Here is a 17,291-nt window from a genome sequence, read left to right on the forward strand (position 1 = left end):
GGAGCGCTCATGGAAACATCCATGGCAGCTGCCCCTGGCTGTCCCTGGAGGCCCAGGTGTGGCACAGGCTGGCACTGGGCTGTGCAGATGCTGCCTCTGAGTTCATCTTCTGCCTCCCTGCAGGTGGAGTTTGAGGATGGCTCTCAGCTCATGGTGAAGCGTGGGGATATTTATACCTTGGAGGAAGAGCTTCCCAAGAGAGTCAAGTCTCGCCTGGTGGGTACCAAAATAGCAAACAATAAGCCAGCTGCAGCATGCAGAACCCCCTCGCGTTTTCTTCATGTGGTTTTTTTTTTTTTAGACATTAGGTGAAGGCAGCCTCCAATTCCTGTGCCTGTAAAACTGCTTGTCATTCCCAAAATACACAGAGTGGAAGAAATCCTGGCCGTGAATGCTTGAGAGGCACAGAAATGATTTTCCCTTGCACGTGTTCAGCTCAGAGTTTTATTTTTCTCTGGTTAAAAGATTATGTTCAGGTCATTTTACAGCATATGAATTCAGTTATATGGAGTCATCCTGTCCAAGTGTGAGGTGAGCTGGGCTGCAGCTCGAGGCTTTCTGGAGATCTGATGATCACCGTGGGACCAAACCCCCTTTTCTCACCAAACTGGAGATTTAGAGTGTGGCTCTTACCTATAAATCTCTTAATCTGCAAGATCAGGCTGTCTTAAAGTGCATACATTGGAATTACTGAGCCTAGAAAAGATGAGGGATTTATTTCAAAGCTTTTTTCTGCTGGGTGTTTTCAGAGCTGGTGCTTTACCCTTTAAGGCCGTTTCACTTAAGCAGGTGATGGGGCTGGAGAATGCCCAGATGGTTCTCAGCCCGAGGGCACCGTGGCTCTCTCCCTGTTTCCCTGCTGTGCCCCTAACGTTGTTTTGTGTCTCCTGCAGTCCCTCAGCACTGGGGCCCCTCAGGAAGATGTATTTTCGGGCGATGAAGTGAGAGCAGCCAAGCGTCCCCGGCTGGGGAATCCAAGAAATCCTGAAGAATATGGACAAACCCCAGATTACCTGGCCTTTATGGAGAGCCTGCTGCAGACACAGTACCAGCCTGGGACTCAGAGCAACATGTTTTAACCAGGATTCGTTCAAAAGAATTCAATTAACCCTTTCTAAGTTGGTGGAAAAAAAAAAAAATAGGAGACTGTGGAATGGAAGACCAGCCCTGTGCAATAGTCTGCTGTGAATTTCTTTCATCTCCTCTTGGTTTGGACTGCAGGAAATCCCTGTCTGGCTGCTACCTCGACCTTGCCAGGAGTTGCTGACCAAGAGCTGGGGAGCTTGGAAATCCTTCAGCTTTTCACACGGAGACTTTGGAAGAGTTTCTACAGATGGAGCTTTGTGACTGGTTCTTTTTTACGAGGATGGGGTTAAAATTTAACAAAATGACTTTTTCGAATTCGTCAAACTTTTGTCTTTCAAGGTGCTATTACATTGACTACTGAAGCAGCCTTTGGAATCGTGTTTTCTGTACATAGACGCCACCTTTGTGAAGTTTTCTATGAATGAGCGTTATTAAAAAAAAAAAAGCAAGCAAAAATAGGAAAACGAAAAGTTTCCACGGAACATTTTTCTAGATTATGGCTTTAAAACAGAAAATAAATTAAATCCTCCCCCCTCACCCCCCCAAAGGAATCGTGACTGATGTTACAGCGGGGAGAGGGAGAGCAAGAGCAGATGTCCTGGAATGTTCTGGGTTCTTCTTTTGTAAAGAAACACTGTGTTTGTGAGCTGGGGAAGGTGGGGGAGGAAATGTTCACAGCTGGGATGTTTCTGCCGTTGGCTCTCCGAGAGCCCCGGGATGGATGTTGGCATCGCTGCCACGTCCCCAGGGAGGGGCTTAGCGAAGAAATGGCCAAGTTTGGGTCCTTCCTGTCATCTTCCTTCCCCATCTTTGCCATCACAGTTGCTTTCTAGTTCAGGATCAGCATGGCTTTGAGTTGCAGTGTGCCACCCTGGTTTGGCAAGGGTCCTGTTGCTGCTTGTGCTAGCTCCCTGCGAGCCGCCCCGGTCCCGCTGCGGCGACAGCTCCGAGGGCTGCCCTGCTCCCAGCAGCACTTCTCCCCTAGGAAAATTCTCTTTCCTTTGTCTCTTTTTTTTTTTTTTTTTCTTTTCTTTTTTTTTGAGTTGTGCTCCTTTACAGTGTGAGAATCATTCCATGACAGAAGCTTGGGAGGTGTTTGTATGTTTTTTTTTTTTTCTTTTATCCTATTAAAGGAGAAATTCCCCAAACGTCTGATTGTCGTGACGTCCTTTCCTTAAGTAAAGACTGAGCCTTGTGAGTCGCTCGTGGGGAAGAGGAGTGCAAGCCCTGCCTTTGACTGGACTCAGCTCAGCGAGGATTGAAGGAGCATTGAAGGCAAACCCCGAAGTGTTGAGTGGGCAGCTCCCACCTGGACGCTTGGAAACGCCCGCGGCCGAGGAGCTGACGTGGAGCAGTGCTGGGCAAAGAGCCTGATCCAAACCCTGCCAACTCTTCCAGTCTCTTGGGAGGACCTCAGGCAGTTGAGAGGGAGAGAACGAGGCAGTGCTGCTCCCCAGGCTGGGACGGGGCCGTGGCAGAGCTGGGGAGGTTCGGGTGCAGGGGGGAGAGGGCACCCGGCCCCTCCCCTCCCTCCACGGGCCAGCGAGGCAAGCTGCAATGCTGCACCGCAATCTTTTCCACTTAATTCCCTGAAATTACTGGATGGAGAGAGAGAGAGAGAGAGACAATGTTCTTGTTTTTATGATTATTTTTAAGCCCCTTTGCAAGGTGGTCGTTGTTCCGGGGAGAGGCTGTTAAGCAACGCTCTGGCTGGATCTTTAAGGGAATAAGTGGGAAGGATTTGTGGGCTGGCAGATGGTAGATTAGCATCTTAAGAGACTCCATGGGTATTAAACTGTCCTAGTGAAAGAGTGGAGATAGAATAAAGCAATTTAATTTTTTTTTTCACTTTGGTTTTGTTCTCCCTTGAGGATTGGAGTTCCCATCCTTTCTCCTGCCTCTGCTACGGGTCCTTTTCATGTGCGTGGTTGTAAGGCCTTGGAAACGGGGTTCTGCTTTTGGGTTCTTTTTAGTTCCGAGTTTTTGATGTTTTTCAGTAGATGTCTCCACGAAGAAAACCAAACTGAGACTAATAAAAGTTTTAAAAATCGGCAAGGTTCTCCCAAGCCTCGGTTGTTCCTCCTACAGAGCTGTCTCCTGTCGCTGGAAATGTGATTAAATAGAAAACTTGCTGTATAAAAGACGAAGAATGTTGCCAGGCCACGAGAGAAATATTTAAAACAACTCAAAGAGAAATTTAAGCAGCAGGGGATTTTTTTGTTTTTGGAGGTGGGAGGGGAGGGTGGGATGGGATGGGATGAGTGGTTGTGAGCGACGGGGAATTTCCTCTGCATGCTCCAGTCCTGCAATCGCACCGTTGCTGTATCCATATGTAGTACCTTTCCCAAATACTATTTATATTGTAAAAACAGAAGTGTGTCTCCTCACCCCATATTCAGATGCTGAGTTCTGTTGAAACATGAACCTGGAACTGTGGAATGCCCTTCCTTGGTGGAAGGGGTTTTTTTCTCTCTTTTTGTTGATTTTTAAATCCCTCTTTTTGGCTGAGGAATGACTTGTGCAGGTTCAGGGTAGTGGCCGTATTTATGGCCTCTGGGCCTGTTGAAAAGGAAATAGGAAATGCACATTCCTACCCCTTCCTCCAGTGAAATATATTTGTAAGTGTCTGATTATGTGTTATAAAAATGATTTTTTTTTTCCTTTCTCCCCCTAGATTAAGGCTGTGATGTATTTTTTGCCTATTTTTTTTTTTTTTTATCTCTGCCTCTAGGTTCAAAATGAATTAAAGGCTGTTGAGCATTTCAGAATGACACTTTTTGGGGGGTTGAAGTCTCTTCATTTCTAAGTTTAAAGTCTTGTGCAGCAGGAGACCATTGAACCTCCTCAAGCAACATCTTCCTGAAACTTCATTTAAACACTTTAAATTTCCCATCCTGAGCTTTTTGATAAAGTCCTCTCCAGTTGCAGGATGAGGCTGGTGCTGCAGGTTGTGTGAAAGAAATCTCCAATTTCCAGTATTTTGCAGCTTTAATAGTTTTCCTTGCTGTGATCTGAGGAATCGTCCAGCGGGGAGGAACTCAGAATTTACAGGCACAGGAAGGTTTTTGTGGCTCAGGTGTGCAGTGTGGCTGCAGCAGGAGCTGGGGTGGTTTCAGAGCAGCAGCACCTGGCAGGAGCTGAGGGCAGGGGATGGAGCCCCCAGGGTGGGACGGGCACTGCCCGGGGCTGTGCTGCTCCTGCCTGTGCTGGGAGCTGGGCTCTCTGCTGTTCTCTGGGCTCTGTTCTGGTCCCTGCTCTGTTCTGGTCCCTGAACTTTGTTCTATTCCCCAGCTCTGTTCTGTTCCCATCTCTCTGCTGTTCCCAGCTCTGTTCTATTCCCAGGCTCTGTTCTGTTCCCAGCTCTGTGCTGTTCTCTGGGCTCTGTTCTGTTCCCAGCTCTGTTCTGTTCCCAGCTCTGTTCTATTCCCAGCTCTCTGCTGTTCCCAGCTCTGTTTCTGTTCTCAGCTCTCTGCTGTTCCCAGCTCTGTGCTGTTCTCTGGGCTCTGTTCTGTTCCCAGCTCGGTTCTGTTCCCCAGCTCTGTTCTATTCCCAGCTCTCTGCTGTTCCCAGCTCTGTTTCTGTTCCCAGCTCTGTTCTATTCCCAGCTCTCTGCTGTTCCCAGCTCTCTGCTGTTCCCAGCTCTGTTTCTGTTCCCAGCTCTGTTTCTGTTCCCAGCTCTGTTTCTGTTCCCAGCTCTGTTTCTGTTCCCAGCTCTCTGCTGTTCCCAGCTCTCTGCTGTTCCCAGCTCTCTGCTGTTCCCAGCTCTGTTTCTGTTCCCAGCTCTCTGCTGTTCCCAGCTCTCTGCTGCTCCCCAGCTCCCCTGCTGCTGGCCCTGCCCTGGGGGCTGCTGGAGCCTCTGTGTGCCCGGGGATCCCGGCAGGGATGGGAATTCCAGCGGGGCCGGGCCGAGCTCACACCAGGGAGTTTAACCCCGGGAATTCGAGTCGGAGCACCTGGCACAGGTGGGACCTGCAGTGATCCCAAAGGTACAGGAACAGAGTGAACAAATTTCTTGGGACTCCAGAGGAAAGATTCTGGAGGAGCCCCAGTGGGTTCCTGATTTCCAGGTCATCTCTTGTTCCTTGTCCCGTGAACTGTGCTGGCATGGGCACACACACACACACACACAAAAGCAGTTTTGGCACAATCCTGAGCCTCAAATGAGCTGGAGCTGCTGACACAGAATTATTTGGCAGCTTTGATAGCGGGAGAGGAGAAGTCCTTGGGTTACTTGCTCACCAATAGAAAATCACTGGGAGTTATTTATTCTGCATGAGAGAAGCAAAACAATTAAATTTTTGGTTTCCAAGGCGGGAAATGTAAAGGTCACTGTGTAAATACTGTTTGGAATTACACAGCCACCACAGCTTAACCACTTTTCCTGTGGAACAAACAGGATTTTGGCTCTGTCTCAGCACATTCACTTTGGCTTCACCTCTCCACCCCAGCCTTGCCATTTCAGATGCCAGCTGCTAATAACCCCTAGCAAACGAGCTTGCGGCCAGTCTGCCTCTGAAACAGGAGTGAGGCCCTCCCCTGTGCCCCAGATCAGGGTTTAAAAATAAAGAAATGGCCAGATCCACTGCTCATCTGCTCCATTTAACGGAGCCATCTCTGGAAAATGCAGCAAATTGTCTTTGATTAGGAGTGAAGGGTCAGCTACCCACGGTCCCGGCCAAGATGCTGCTGCTCGGAGAGGAGCAGGGATTCTTCTGCCTGACCGAAGGGATGAATCTGGGTTGATTGGAGGTGCAGAAGGGTGGCTGGGGAGAAGTTTTCTCTGTGGAGGAGCCAGGAGGTGGGAGAAGGGCTCTGGTGCCAGTTTGATTTCCTGGTGGCTCTGCTTGGAGCTGAGGTTCCCTTCCCTGTGTCACCTGAACATCTCGGAGCCGTTGGAGCCGGAGGCGTGGTGTGGGATGAACCCGGGCTTCGGCCGTGACGTGGAATTAACGCCGCAATCCAGCAGTTTTGTGGCCTGGCTTGGGTGATGTGTGTGAGATTTTTGTCAGCACGAAGTGAAAAATCTGCCCGGGCCTGGGTTACAGGAGCAATTCATCACCACATTTTTCACTAATTCAGCTTAGAGACAACTGGCTGCCTGTTAAACGCTGCCATTCCTCTCCCTTCTGTGGTACTCCCAAATGGAGCACTTGGTCCATTTTGTCCAAATAAATTTCCCTGCAGTTTTTCTCAGAAGTGAGAGACGTCCTCGGGTCGTTTTGGTTGCACCGAGATGTGAAGAGTTTCTCCTTCAAGGAGCTCCTGGTGTTTCCCTTAGGGCTTCCTCCAGCCCAGAGCAAGGAAAAAAAAACCAAATTAAAGCCAAGGTGGTGGAACCCACCAGAATATTTCGCACTTATTTTGGTGATTTATTAACTCCAGAGTAGATCGGGGAAATTTATGGCATCGTGTTTTTGTGTTGTTGGAGCATCCTGCGTGCATAATTTGGGGTAAGGTTAATTCATGTGTGATAAAGGAATAAAAAAACCACAGTGGAGTCAGGCTTGTGCCCAGTCTCTGCTGGAACACGGTGAAACAGGATAATGGGAAAAATAATGGGAAATGTGGTTTGCTGTGTAATCACTGGCCTCTGGAGGTTTTATTTTGGTGACTCAGCAGACACAGAAATGAACACTTGAGGCATTTGGCCGCTGCCAAGGTCGTGGCTGTTGCTCTTACAGCAGGATTTGAAGTTTCACAGTAAATTTGGGGCAAAAAGAAAGAGAATTCACCTTGGCAGCTGCCTGCACGCAGGGACGTGGGGTGGAATGAGATAGGGATGGGTGGAATTATTCCAAGTGTTTACTTTCTTTAAGGTGATTGTTTGTTTCCAAGTCAGCTCTGCCCTGCTCTGCTCGGCACTTCCGAAGAGGGGGGATTTAGCTGGGAGGAAAAGAAAACAAACCAGGGAAGTTTTGGTGCTGTGAACGTTTGGGATCCATCCCAGGGGTTGAGAGCCGAGGTGTAAAACCGCGTTTGGCACAGCTCCAGCGTCTCCCTCCCCAGGAAAACTCGGGAATTGCCGGGACGGGCATCGGAGAGCACGGGAGGATGCTCCGGGAGGGAGGAACCGTGACAAAGCTCTGGGTTAATTCCCTGAGCCTGCTCTGGAGCTTCTGGGAGGGAGGAAGCAGCCGGGACCCCCAATTCTGCCTCTCCTCCCTGCAAGGAGCAGACAAAAGCCAAGATCTGATAATGGAATCTGGTTGGAACAGCTGTCTGCTGACAAGTATAATAAACTGTATTAATGGTGTCATTATTATTCCCTAATTAAAAGCTAATAACTAAGAGTTAATTGCCTTTAAAAGATGAAGCAGCGCCGTGGCAGGGATTTATCTCTGTTTTTCTTTGCTCGCCTGGCTGTGCTGATATTTTCAGGCTAATTAATTGAATCAAATCTTGCCGAAAACTAATAATCTCTCTGTGTCGATTCAGCCAATTGAATTAGAAGGTATTTGCTGTGTGCTGGGCTTAAACAAGGCCTCACCTATTTCTAAATATCTCTGTGTGTGTGTGTGTGTGCTCTTTGCAGCTTGTCACCTCGGGTCACAGGGGCAGCAGAATGCCGGGCACAGACCTGGGTGGGAAAACGTTTGGATGGGGAAAAGTTTCTCCTCTACGTTCAGAGGAGGGACGTGGAACTTCCCACAGCCCCAGGGCAGGGCTGGGTGGGATTTTGGGAGGGAATTCCTGCCTGTGAGGGGTCAGGCCCTGGCACAGGGTGCTGCCCCTGGATCCCTGGCAGTGCCAGGGCTGGGCAGGGTTGGAGCAGCCTGGGGCAGTGGAGGTGTCCCTGACTCTGTGCGCACACAGCTCCTGCTGCTGCTGTCCCCATTGCCCCAGCCCTGCTGTCCCCTGGGATGGTTTTTTGGGGTGCAGTCACAGAGCTGTGTGTGAAACTCCCCAAAAAGTGACCCCCTCCTGCGAGCTCCTGGCACCCGTGTGACGCCAATGAAAGGAACCGAATGTTCCTTCTGGAAATTCGCTTTATCGGTGTTAATCTTCTGTGAGGAGTAAATTTTATTAAAGCTCCCCAAAGAGCAAACTGTAAATTCATTAGTGCCCGTTTTTGGACTGCACCTTCCCTCGTTTTGGGTAAAAAGGAGATTAGAAGTCATCTGGGCTCCGTGATAATTAAAAAGAAGATGCTCAAACATAATTCTTAATTAAACAGTAATGAGATAAGAACTTGTGTAGTCTCCTTTTGGTCTGTTGGAAAGATGCAGAGGTTCCCATTGTAATTATGTGATTTATGATCTTCCACACAAAGATGTAACTCGTTTATTCTCCCCCCTTTTTAAAATTTAAACATTATTTAAATAAAAAAATTACGCAGCAATTTGATTCTGCTTTTCCTGAGGGAATGATAATTTGGCTCGATTTATCTTTAGGTTCCAACCTAAAAAAAAAAAATTGTAGCTAAAAGGGGAGACCCTAAAATACGACCCCCTCCTGCAAGTCCAAGGGGAGAGGGAGGTGGGAGAAAGGGGAGTGAGAAGTTTAAAAATGCCGAAAGCATTTCTTCCTGCTTAAAAAGCTCAAATTTGTGTTTCCAGCTGTCACCTGTGGAAGATTCCCCCGACCCCGAGCTGTCCTGTGGAGGGTTTGTCTCTGCAGCTGGAGCGAGCCCGGGGGCTGCAGCGGGGATCTGGAGGAGCTCTGGGGTCTCTCCCACCCCAAACCAGCCCGGGATTCCCTGGCACCGCTGGATTCTCCCCGACCCCCGCTGTCTGTCCATCCCAGGCCGGGCTGTCCATCCCCACATCCCCGGGGATGCTCCAGCCGCGTCCCCGAGCTCTGCTGCCATCACAGCCCCCCAGGGCAGGCTCTGCTCCAAGGTCGCCCCTCTCCCGCTGCTGGGCTCCCCCCGAGGGCACCTCCAGCATCTTCCCCCGTCCCCTGCCGAACAAAACCCGTGGGTTTATTTTAGCCGTTTGGTTTTTTCTCTTTTTTTTTGCATTTTTCCTTCTGTTTCTGGCGCTGTGACTCAGCCATCAGCCCTGGGGGAAAGGTTTGCGCCTCTCCCACCTCCCCGAGGCAAACGCCGGCAGCTCCTCGCTGCTGGGCTCCGGAGGAGTGGATGAACTTGAAACTGGGATTGTTCCATCCTTCTCCTGAGCCTCGGCACACGGGCAGACACCTCACGGAATTCCGGAACGGTTTGGGTTGGAAAGAACCTCAGAGCTCATCTCGCTCCACCCCACCTTCGTCTGTCCCGGGGCACCTGGAGCCCCGTCCAGGCTGAGCCTTCAGCGGGGTGTTTGCTGTGCCAGAAAAGGGAAAAATGCATCTGTGGGTGGCTGTTTGCTCACGGGGGTACCCCGGTGCCACCCCCACCCTGCCACCCTGCTGGTTATTCCCCTGGAAAGCGCTTGGGGTGGGAGAAGGGCTGCTGGAAGTTCTGCAATTCCCCGAACAACACCTTACACGGCTCAGGCAGAAGGTTGGATATTTAAAGAATTTGTTCTTGGGTTTTTTTAATCATTTGGACACCATTCTTTTCCCGAGGGGGTTATTATCCTCGCTAAGGCCGGGATAAAGCCCTTGTGTAACCCGTTAATCCGGGGTTGCCATCTGCACCCCGCCCCGTGTGCCCCAACTCCTCCATCGGGGATTTCTCCTCCGATGGCTGCGAGGAGCTGGGCCGTGCTCTTTGAGGGGATAAAGGAACAGTGGGATGGGGACCAGGGGCTCTGATCCCTGTGCAGATTGCAGAGGGACCCAGGGATCCCCCCTGCTCCTGGAGGGATGGACAGAGGGAAAACCGCGAGGTTGAAGCTGGACTGGGGTGAACACGTCGGGAGAGTGTGAGGTTATCAGACAGCAAAGAGGAAATGCTGCTGCTCAGGGACAGGGGCAGGGATGGGACAGGGATGGAACAGGGACAGGGATGGGGCAGGGACAGGGATGGGACAGGGACAGGGATGGGACAGGGATGGAACAGGGACAGGGATGGAACAGGGACAGGGATGGGACAGCGATGGGACAGGGATGGAACAGGGATGGGACAGAGACAGGGATGGGACAGGGATGGAACAGGGACAGGGGTGGAACAGGGATGGAACAGGGACAGGGATGGAACAGGGATGGGACAGCGATGGGACAGGGATGGAACAGGGACAGGGATGGGACAGGGATGGGACAGGGATGGAACAGGGATGGGACAGGGATGGGACAGGGGTGGAACACGGATGGGACAGGGACAGGGACAGGCCAAGAACACCTTCTCCTGTCCCAGGCTGCTCCCAGCCCTGTCCAGCCTGGCACTGGGCACTGCCAGGGATCCAGGGGCAGCCCCAGCTGCTCTGGGCACCCTGTGCCAGAGTTTCCCCACCCTCCCAGCCAGGAACTGTCACTCCCTCCATCACCGCTCACACTGTGGCATCCCAGGTGCCTGAGGTGATGCTGCAGTGGAAGTGAGTGAACTCGTGGTTTTCTCCTTGGGAAAGCTGGGAGCAGGCTCCCTGAATCCCCTTCCCAGAGGATGAACTTGTAGCAGCAGTACGACAGTTTTCTCAGCACCTCTGAGGGTATTTACTTTTTCCATTTCAGTTCTACATCTGTTCAATGCCGACTTGGAATTTGCAACCATCTTATTTAGGAGAAGGAATTGATTTCTCGGTCTGTTACTGCTGCTCTTGGTATAATTAAAGCATATTGCAACGCGAGGAATTTCTCCTGGCCTGGGAACTGCTTTGCCACTTGGGTAATTCTGTAAACCGAGAAAAGCTTTTCCTTTTCCTCTGGAATGTAAATTACAGCTGGAGCTCCTTTAAAGCCTTTGTTCTGCTGCAGGGGACCGGGGGCTCTCGGTTTAGGGCTGTGCAGGGGCCTGGGGGCTTCTGCAAGCCAATTCCTCAGGGATTTGGCATCCAGGCTGCTGCAAATTCCAACTGAGGCATGAACTGGTGGAGGAAATGGCAATGGGGACAAACCTGGTCCCTCCCGGCCCCTGGGAAGGGTTTTGCTGCTCTGAGCTCTCCGGGGCAGCACTGGGGGGATCTGGATGAGCCTCGGGCAGAGACATTGATCAAACCCTGAGGAGAATCCATTCAGGGATTCCTCGGGCTCGTCCCAAGGCCCCTGCAGATGGGAGCAGCACTGGGGACAGCCCTGGATCCTGCCAGGAACGCTCCTGCCTGGATCTGCTGCTTGGAGCAAGCTCTGAGCCGAGCCCTGGACGCTCCAGAAGGAAAACCCGAGCTGCAGGGATGGGTTTGGCTCCGCTCTCAGGGTCCCTCTCATCTTTAATCAAAGAGGGTTCTGAGATCTCTTGTAAAACCTGTCCATGGCTTAACCCCACCCCTCCGTGGGAGCCAGAGCTGCGCAGGTCTGGAGCCCTGTGACTGCCCTGGAACTTTACCTGCAATGATTCACTCCTTCCACCCTGCTCACATCTCAAAGCTCGCTGTCAAAGCTGTCATTTGGAGCTCGTGTGAGGGAGAGAAGGAGAAGAGAGGGACAAAGAGAGGGGAAAAATCCTGGGATCAATAAGGAACTAGAGCCCTCCCCCCTGCAAATGGGCATTAATGGGCCATCACTTAGGGTTTAATTAAAACCAAAGTCAGCCCCGTGCCAGGTTTCAGGCTGGTGCTGTCTGGCACAGCAAACCTGGAGAGGCTGGAGCAAGGATTCCTTGTTTCATTTGCTCTTTGCACCTGGGATGGGCACACCCCAGAGCCTGGAATCATTTGTGTATAACTTATATTTGTGTAAATCTGTGTATGATTTCTGTAATCATTTTTTTTATCATTTATTAATCCCTACCTCAGGCTGTCACATCCAAAACCTTTGACAGGGATGGAATTCCAGCAGCTCCTCCCTGTGAGCCTCACTCCTGCTGGGCACTGCCCAGGCTCCCCAGGGAATGGTCCAGGAGCTCTCAGGGCTGCCCGGGGTGGGATTTTTGGGGTGTCTGTGCATGGCTGAACTGGATGATCCCTGTGGATCCAATTGAAGGCATTCCACGGTTCTGTGAAAAGATTTCATCCTGTATTTGCTCCCCTAACTGACTTCCTGTGGAGCTGGTTGGGATTTTTTGGAAAGATTTATTTTGTTCCCAGCTGTTCCACTTTGCCACTCACCTTCCTGCGCTCCATGTGGAATTCATTTCAGTTCTGAGAGGGGTTTGCATCTCAACCCGGGGGATGGTCACGGCAGCTCAGGAAAGGATGGAGCCAAAATGAGAGCCTGGAGAGCAGCGATGGGAACGATTATCCAGGAACAGCAGCGCTGCGAGCGCAGGGGAGCAGCCAGGCAGGGGAGGGAGGCTGAGAAACAGAGCTTAGAAGAAGAAGAAGAATCAGTTTTTCCTTTCTCCTCTTCAATGATAGCATATAGTGAGCATCAAACCCGATGAGAGGCTGCTGAGGCGCCTGTCCCTGCTCCCGTGGCTGAGCTCCGGAGCCGCTCGTGCTGCAAATTTCCTTTGAGTCCAGATTCTGAAGTCAAACCTCGTTTTCCTTTTCTTAGACTGCCTGGGGGCACACAGGCACAGGAGCCGTGGTTGTGAACCGGGAGATTGCTGGGTTTGCTCCTTTCTCTCCTCCCCCGTGCCATCAGGGTTGCTGCTGTTCGGTGAGTGCTCGGCTGCCTCCCTGCTCCAGCTCTCACGCGGAGGAACAGCGTTTTGGAGGTGATGTCATTCCCTGGGATCTCAGCTCACCTGCTGCTGATCGTGGCTCTCTCTGAGCTCGCTAATTCAATTTGTGTTCTTTTCTTTAAGCCACAGTTCAAGCTGCTGCTGGTGGTGTCAGCGGAGTGGGGAGAGGGGGGGCTGTGGAAGGCAGGGAAGGATCCCAGATCCCAGCTCAACTCTTCCATCACTCTCCAAACCCTCTGTGCTCAGCCTCTCCCTGCCCGCTGCTGTCTGGCCTCAGGTGGGTGAGGAGGGAGGCTCAGGCTGCACTGTGCCTCTCTGTGAGCAGGAGCCAGGCTCGGGAAAGCCTTGGGCTTGGCCCAGGGTCTGGATCCGTGGCACAAGGGGCTTTCAGCCCTGGATTTCAGCATGGATTTGGGAGTCCCCGCCCTTCCCACACACACAGGGCTGCAGCAGGTTCAGACAATCTTCCTTTAATACAAAGTCAATATATCTACATACACCGTGGTATGAAAACCACTTACTGTTTCAGTTTGAAATAACAGTGTGAAAGCAACAGCACTTTGCTCTCATACAAAGAAAAAACCTCCCCCCCTCCCCCCAACTTGTCCAGTAAGATTTTGCTGCAACATACTTAGAAATTTGGGCAACTTTCACACAAATAAGTAAAATCTCGAAGAAGCCTTTCAGTCGATTATTTTTTTTTTTTTTTTTTCCTTTTTTTTTTTCGGTTAAAGACAGGAAATGGGTTGTGTTGGGGGGGTTCTGGGCAGCACTTGATGGCCATGATTACCCCTTCTAGAAAATTAAAAAAAACAGAGAGGGCAGAGGCGGGCAGAGCTTGGGGCAGGGGTGGCTTTTCTCAGATATCCTGTGCTCTGCGCACAGCTGCAGGAAATCCCCCGGAGCCACAGCCAGCACAGGGCTGGTCCCTGCGACACACCTGGGATGTTAAAACACCTGATGGGTGTCAAGGCTCCAAAAAATCACACCTCTGTCTCCAGTCAGCAAAAGCCACCGGTGTTGTTGGACCTCCCAGTTCAGCCCTGCACGGGCAGAGCTGCAGGGAATTGGCACTGCCACCACCCCTCCACCTGCTGCTCCTCCACCCTTCCAGGGATATGTCCGTGATTTAAAACAAGAGAACACAAAAAAACCAACCAAACAAAAAAAAATTATTAATAATAATAAAATTTAAAAAAAAAAAAAAAAAAAATCCGGAAAGGACGTTTTTGTTCTTACATGAGCAAGTTAAACCTTTTAAATGGTAGAAAAGCAATATGTAGAAGTAGCAATTTGCACTGCATTTTTATATATCACAGCCATTACACGTAACATTTCTACAGTGAAAAAATAGACTGTCTTTGAACATAATATGAACAAATAAGCAAATTTTTTCTTTTAAATTCATTGACTGATATTCTTTGTCTTCTTTTTTTAAAAAAAAAAAAAAAAAGGAAAAAATACACTATTTAAAAAAAAAAAAAAAAGTAATGTCACTTGTTACAGTTACATTGATACTTTAAAGAAAGCCACTCACAGTATTTGCCATTGGATGCACCTTCCTGGATCTTTCCCAGTTCTCTGACAGCTGGGGCGTGCTGGGGACAGTGGGATGTGGAGATGTGCAAGCAGTGCTGGGCCAGTCCTGAGAGGAGCTCCCGAGAGCTGCTGAGTTCAGAGGCGAGGGGCTGGCACCAGGAACCAGCTGGGTTTTTTGGGAATCAATTTCTGCAGGTGTTCCCGGGGCTCTGGCGGGGAGATGCTGCTGGGCAGGACCAGGGGGACACGGCTGCTCGGGGCAGCAGGGGGCTGTGGGTGTGCCAAGAGCCCGGGGAAGGGGCTGCCTTTCCTCCCGGGGGTCCCACCCCGCTCCAAGGAAAGCCAGAAGAGCTGGGAAGGGGCCCAGACCCCAGCCCAAGCACTATGGAGGGGCCACCCCACCCAGCCAGCTCGGGGGGTTTTAACTCTCGCTCTTTCTCCATCCTTTTAAATATCCTAAAAAAAAGAAATTTTGGAATTAGAAGAAATGAGGAATGTTCCAAGTATTCAAAATGTGAGCTATAAAACCTCTGGCGTGGCAGGGGCATCCCGTGAATGCTGTTTGCAAGGTGCCTGCAAGCCCAGAATCATCCCAACGCTGATACTGAGGTTATTAAGACTCCAGCTAGAAGAACTCCTGACCCTAAGTCTGCCCAAGTGTTGACATCTAGTTCCTTTTCTTTCACAGAACACCTTCAATTCTGCAAGTGACTTCCTTTAAAGACTGCCAACTATATTAGTAAATAAACTGAACTCTAATGATGTAACCAAAGTCGGTTTTTTCCTTCCCTTCTCCAGCAGAAACGGTTCCCAAGGTGTGTTGTAGCTTTTGGATCAGTTTCCCCGTGTCCATCCGTCCTCCCCAGCGAACACCTCCCGAGGTTCCAGAGCAGTTCCGAGCAGCCCTGAGGGCCAGGTTACAACATGGAGTTCCCCAAGGGGTGTTCCTTCCAATCCTCCCCCCTGCTCCCGATGCACTGTCCAGATGAAAAGGTTCTTCTTCTGAGTCAGTTTTGTAAGTTCAAGCGCTCCTCCTGGGTCAGAAGAGGCCTTCCAGGACTGAAGTGGTTGGTAGAGTCTGCACAACGATGGCTTTTTATGTTGCATAGTGATCAAAACTTCCCAGATACTCCAGAGCTGCCTGGTAACAGAACTGGTATTCATCCTGCCAACAGCAAAGAGAAGCAGCTCAGAGGTGGGAATCGGCTCCTCAGGATCCCTGTCCTGCTCTCCAGACAGCACAAAGCTGAGCAGGAACCTCTCTGATTCTCAAAGAGCCGAGAACTCCTGGGAAAGGGACACTCCAGCTCTTCCCCTGTCTGTGCCTCTCAGGTCCTGAACGTCCCCCACTCTCCTGTCACCCCACAGCCACATCCTTGGGTGAGAATCGAGGCTCTGGACTGGGATGGAATCTTTAAGAGACTTTCTAATAACAGGAATTCTTTTTTTCTTTAATTTATTTTGTATTTCTTAGGTGAAGCCAGCAGTGCAGCCTGGGCTTGCTGAGTGACCTCAGGTGAGGGTTTGGTAATGGTTGGAAAGGCCAGGCTGGACGGGGCTTGGGGCAACCTGGGCCAGTGAAGGGAGTGAAACGAGCGGGGCTGGAGGTCCCTCCCAACCCCACCCAACCCAATCCCACCCCACCCAACTCAAGCCCAAATCAACCCAACTCAACCCAACCCAACTCAACTCAACCCAACCCAACCCAACTCAACCCAACCCAACTCAACTCAACCCAACCCAACCCAACTCAACCCAACCCAACCCAACCCAACCCAACTCAACCCAACCCAACCCAACCCAACCCAACCCCATTCAACCCAACCCAACGCAACCCAACCCAACCCCATTCAACCCAACCCAACCCCATTCAACCCAACCCAACCCAACCCAACCATTTAATGATTCCTGGGACAGCACAGGCCCCCCCTCACCTCTGTTTGCACCATTGCAGGTCGTTGTGTTCGCAGCATCTTCACTGTCTGGAAAATATCTACAACCCCCTCGTAGCGCATCCGCTCCAGGACGATGCTCAGGGTGATGAACACTCCGGTCCTGCCCACGCCAGCACTGCAGGGAGGGGAGGAAGTAAACAGGGAATTGTTTAATGTCCAAATGCTCCTGTAAATGCTGGTTGGGGTGGGGTAGAGCTGTGCCCTGTGAACACGTTGGAAGTGGAGAGCCTGGGTCAACTCTCCAGGAAAGACACCCAGAAATAACCCAAGTGCCAGAGCGTGACCCAAAAAATGTTTGAGAAAGGGAAATTTAAAAAGTTAAAAGCTTTGGGTAGTGGTAAACAGCGTTCAGTGGAAAAATTATTCTTAATATGTAATACTGGGTTTTTGAAATGAAATAATTTTAATAAGAATGGACCATCCTGTCCTGCCAGTGGGCAAAGAGGTACAGCTCTTGCTAGCAGCAAACACAGCCCAGCAGTGCTGGAGGTGTAAGTTGGGCTGAGACTGGTAAAAAATACTTCTAATTCTGCAATTATGATAGACATTCTACAGATGTGCTGTACATAACACTGTGGTTCCCATCTCCTTCAGAGCTATTCCATACCTCTCCTCTAAATATAAAGGGCCAAAAGCCTTGTGGGCAGTGCCAGGGCTGAAAGGAGAGGAGTGTGGCTGGCAGAGGCAAATGTTTGGCACTGACACCCCCAAGAAATCTCCCTGCAAGGATGGGGTGGGAAAGGGGGAATTCTGCTCTCTGCATCCCATCTGGATGAGGTGTTTCCATGTACCTGCAGTGGACAGAGATGGGGCCATCCTGACCAAACTGCTCCTTGGTCTTGTGCACCTGCCCGATGAAGTCGATGAAACCTTCTCCTGATTTTGGCACGCCTTGCTCTGGCCAGTCAGTGAACTGGAACTGACGAACAGTTCGTGACTGGCCATCCTGGGGGACAAAGCAGGAACAGTTAAACGCCTCTATCTGTGACGGCAAACAGAAAAAGGCAAAAACCTCCCCTATTTTTGTTGCTGGTTTGTTAAAGGGCGTGAAAAGTTGAGGCAACTCGGTGCTGTAGTCAAGTGCACTGTGTATTTATTATCCAGCCCCA

General features: G+C 50.6%; 2 protein-coding genes across 9 annotated transcripts in view; one reads left to right on the forward strand and one right to left on the reverse strand.

The window, feature by feature from the left end:
- Nucleotides 1-2,234, forward strand: part of KDM4B (lysine demethylase 4B) — a 72,713-nt gene extending 70,479 nt beyond the window's left edge. For all 8 annotated transcript variants that reach the window (XM_040086621.2, XM_040086619.1, XM_040086620.1 and 5 more), the window contains 2 exons: nt 124-216; nt 894-2,234. In XM_040086621.2, the coding sequence (XP_039942555.1) occupies nt 124-216; nt 894-1,079 (279 nt within the window). In that variant the 3' untranslated portion in view covers nt 1,080-2,234. The remainder of the gene's footprint in view (nt 1-123; nt 217-893) is intronic.
- Nucleotides 2,235-13,147: 10,913 nt separating this feature from the next.
- Nucleotides 13,148-17,291, reverse strand: part of PTPRS (protein tyrosine phosphatase receptor type S) — a 148,147-nt gene continuing 144,003 nt past the window's right edge. The window contains 3 exon segments of the mRNA XM_058423591.1: nt 13,148-15,392; nt 16,162-16,297; nt 16,974-17,128. Coding sequence (XP_058279574.1) covers nt 15,324-15,392; nt 16,162-16,297; nt 16,974-17,128 — 360 coding nt within the window. The 3' untranslated portion in view covers nt 13,148-15,323.

This window comes from Hirundo rustica, chromosome 26 (assembly GCF_015227805.2).
Source record: "Hirundo rustica isolate bHirRus1 chromosome 26, bHirRus1.pri.v3, whole genome shotgun sequence".
Classification (NCBI taxonomy): domain Eukaryota; kingdom Metazoa; phylum Chordata; class Aves; order Passeriformes; family Hirundinidae; genus Hirundo; species Hirundo rustica.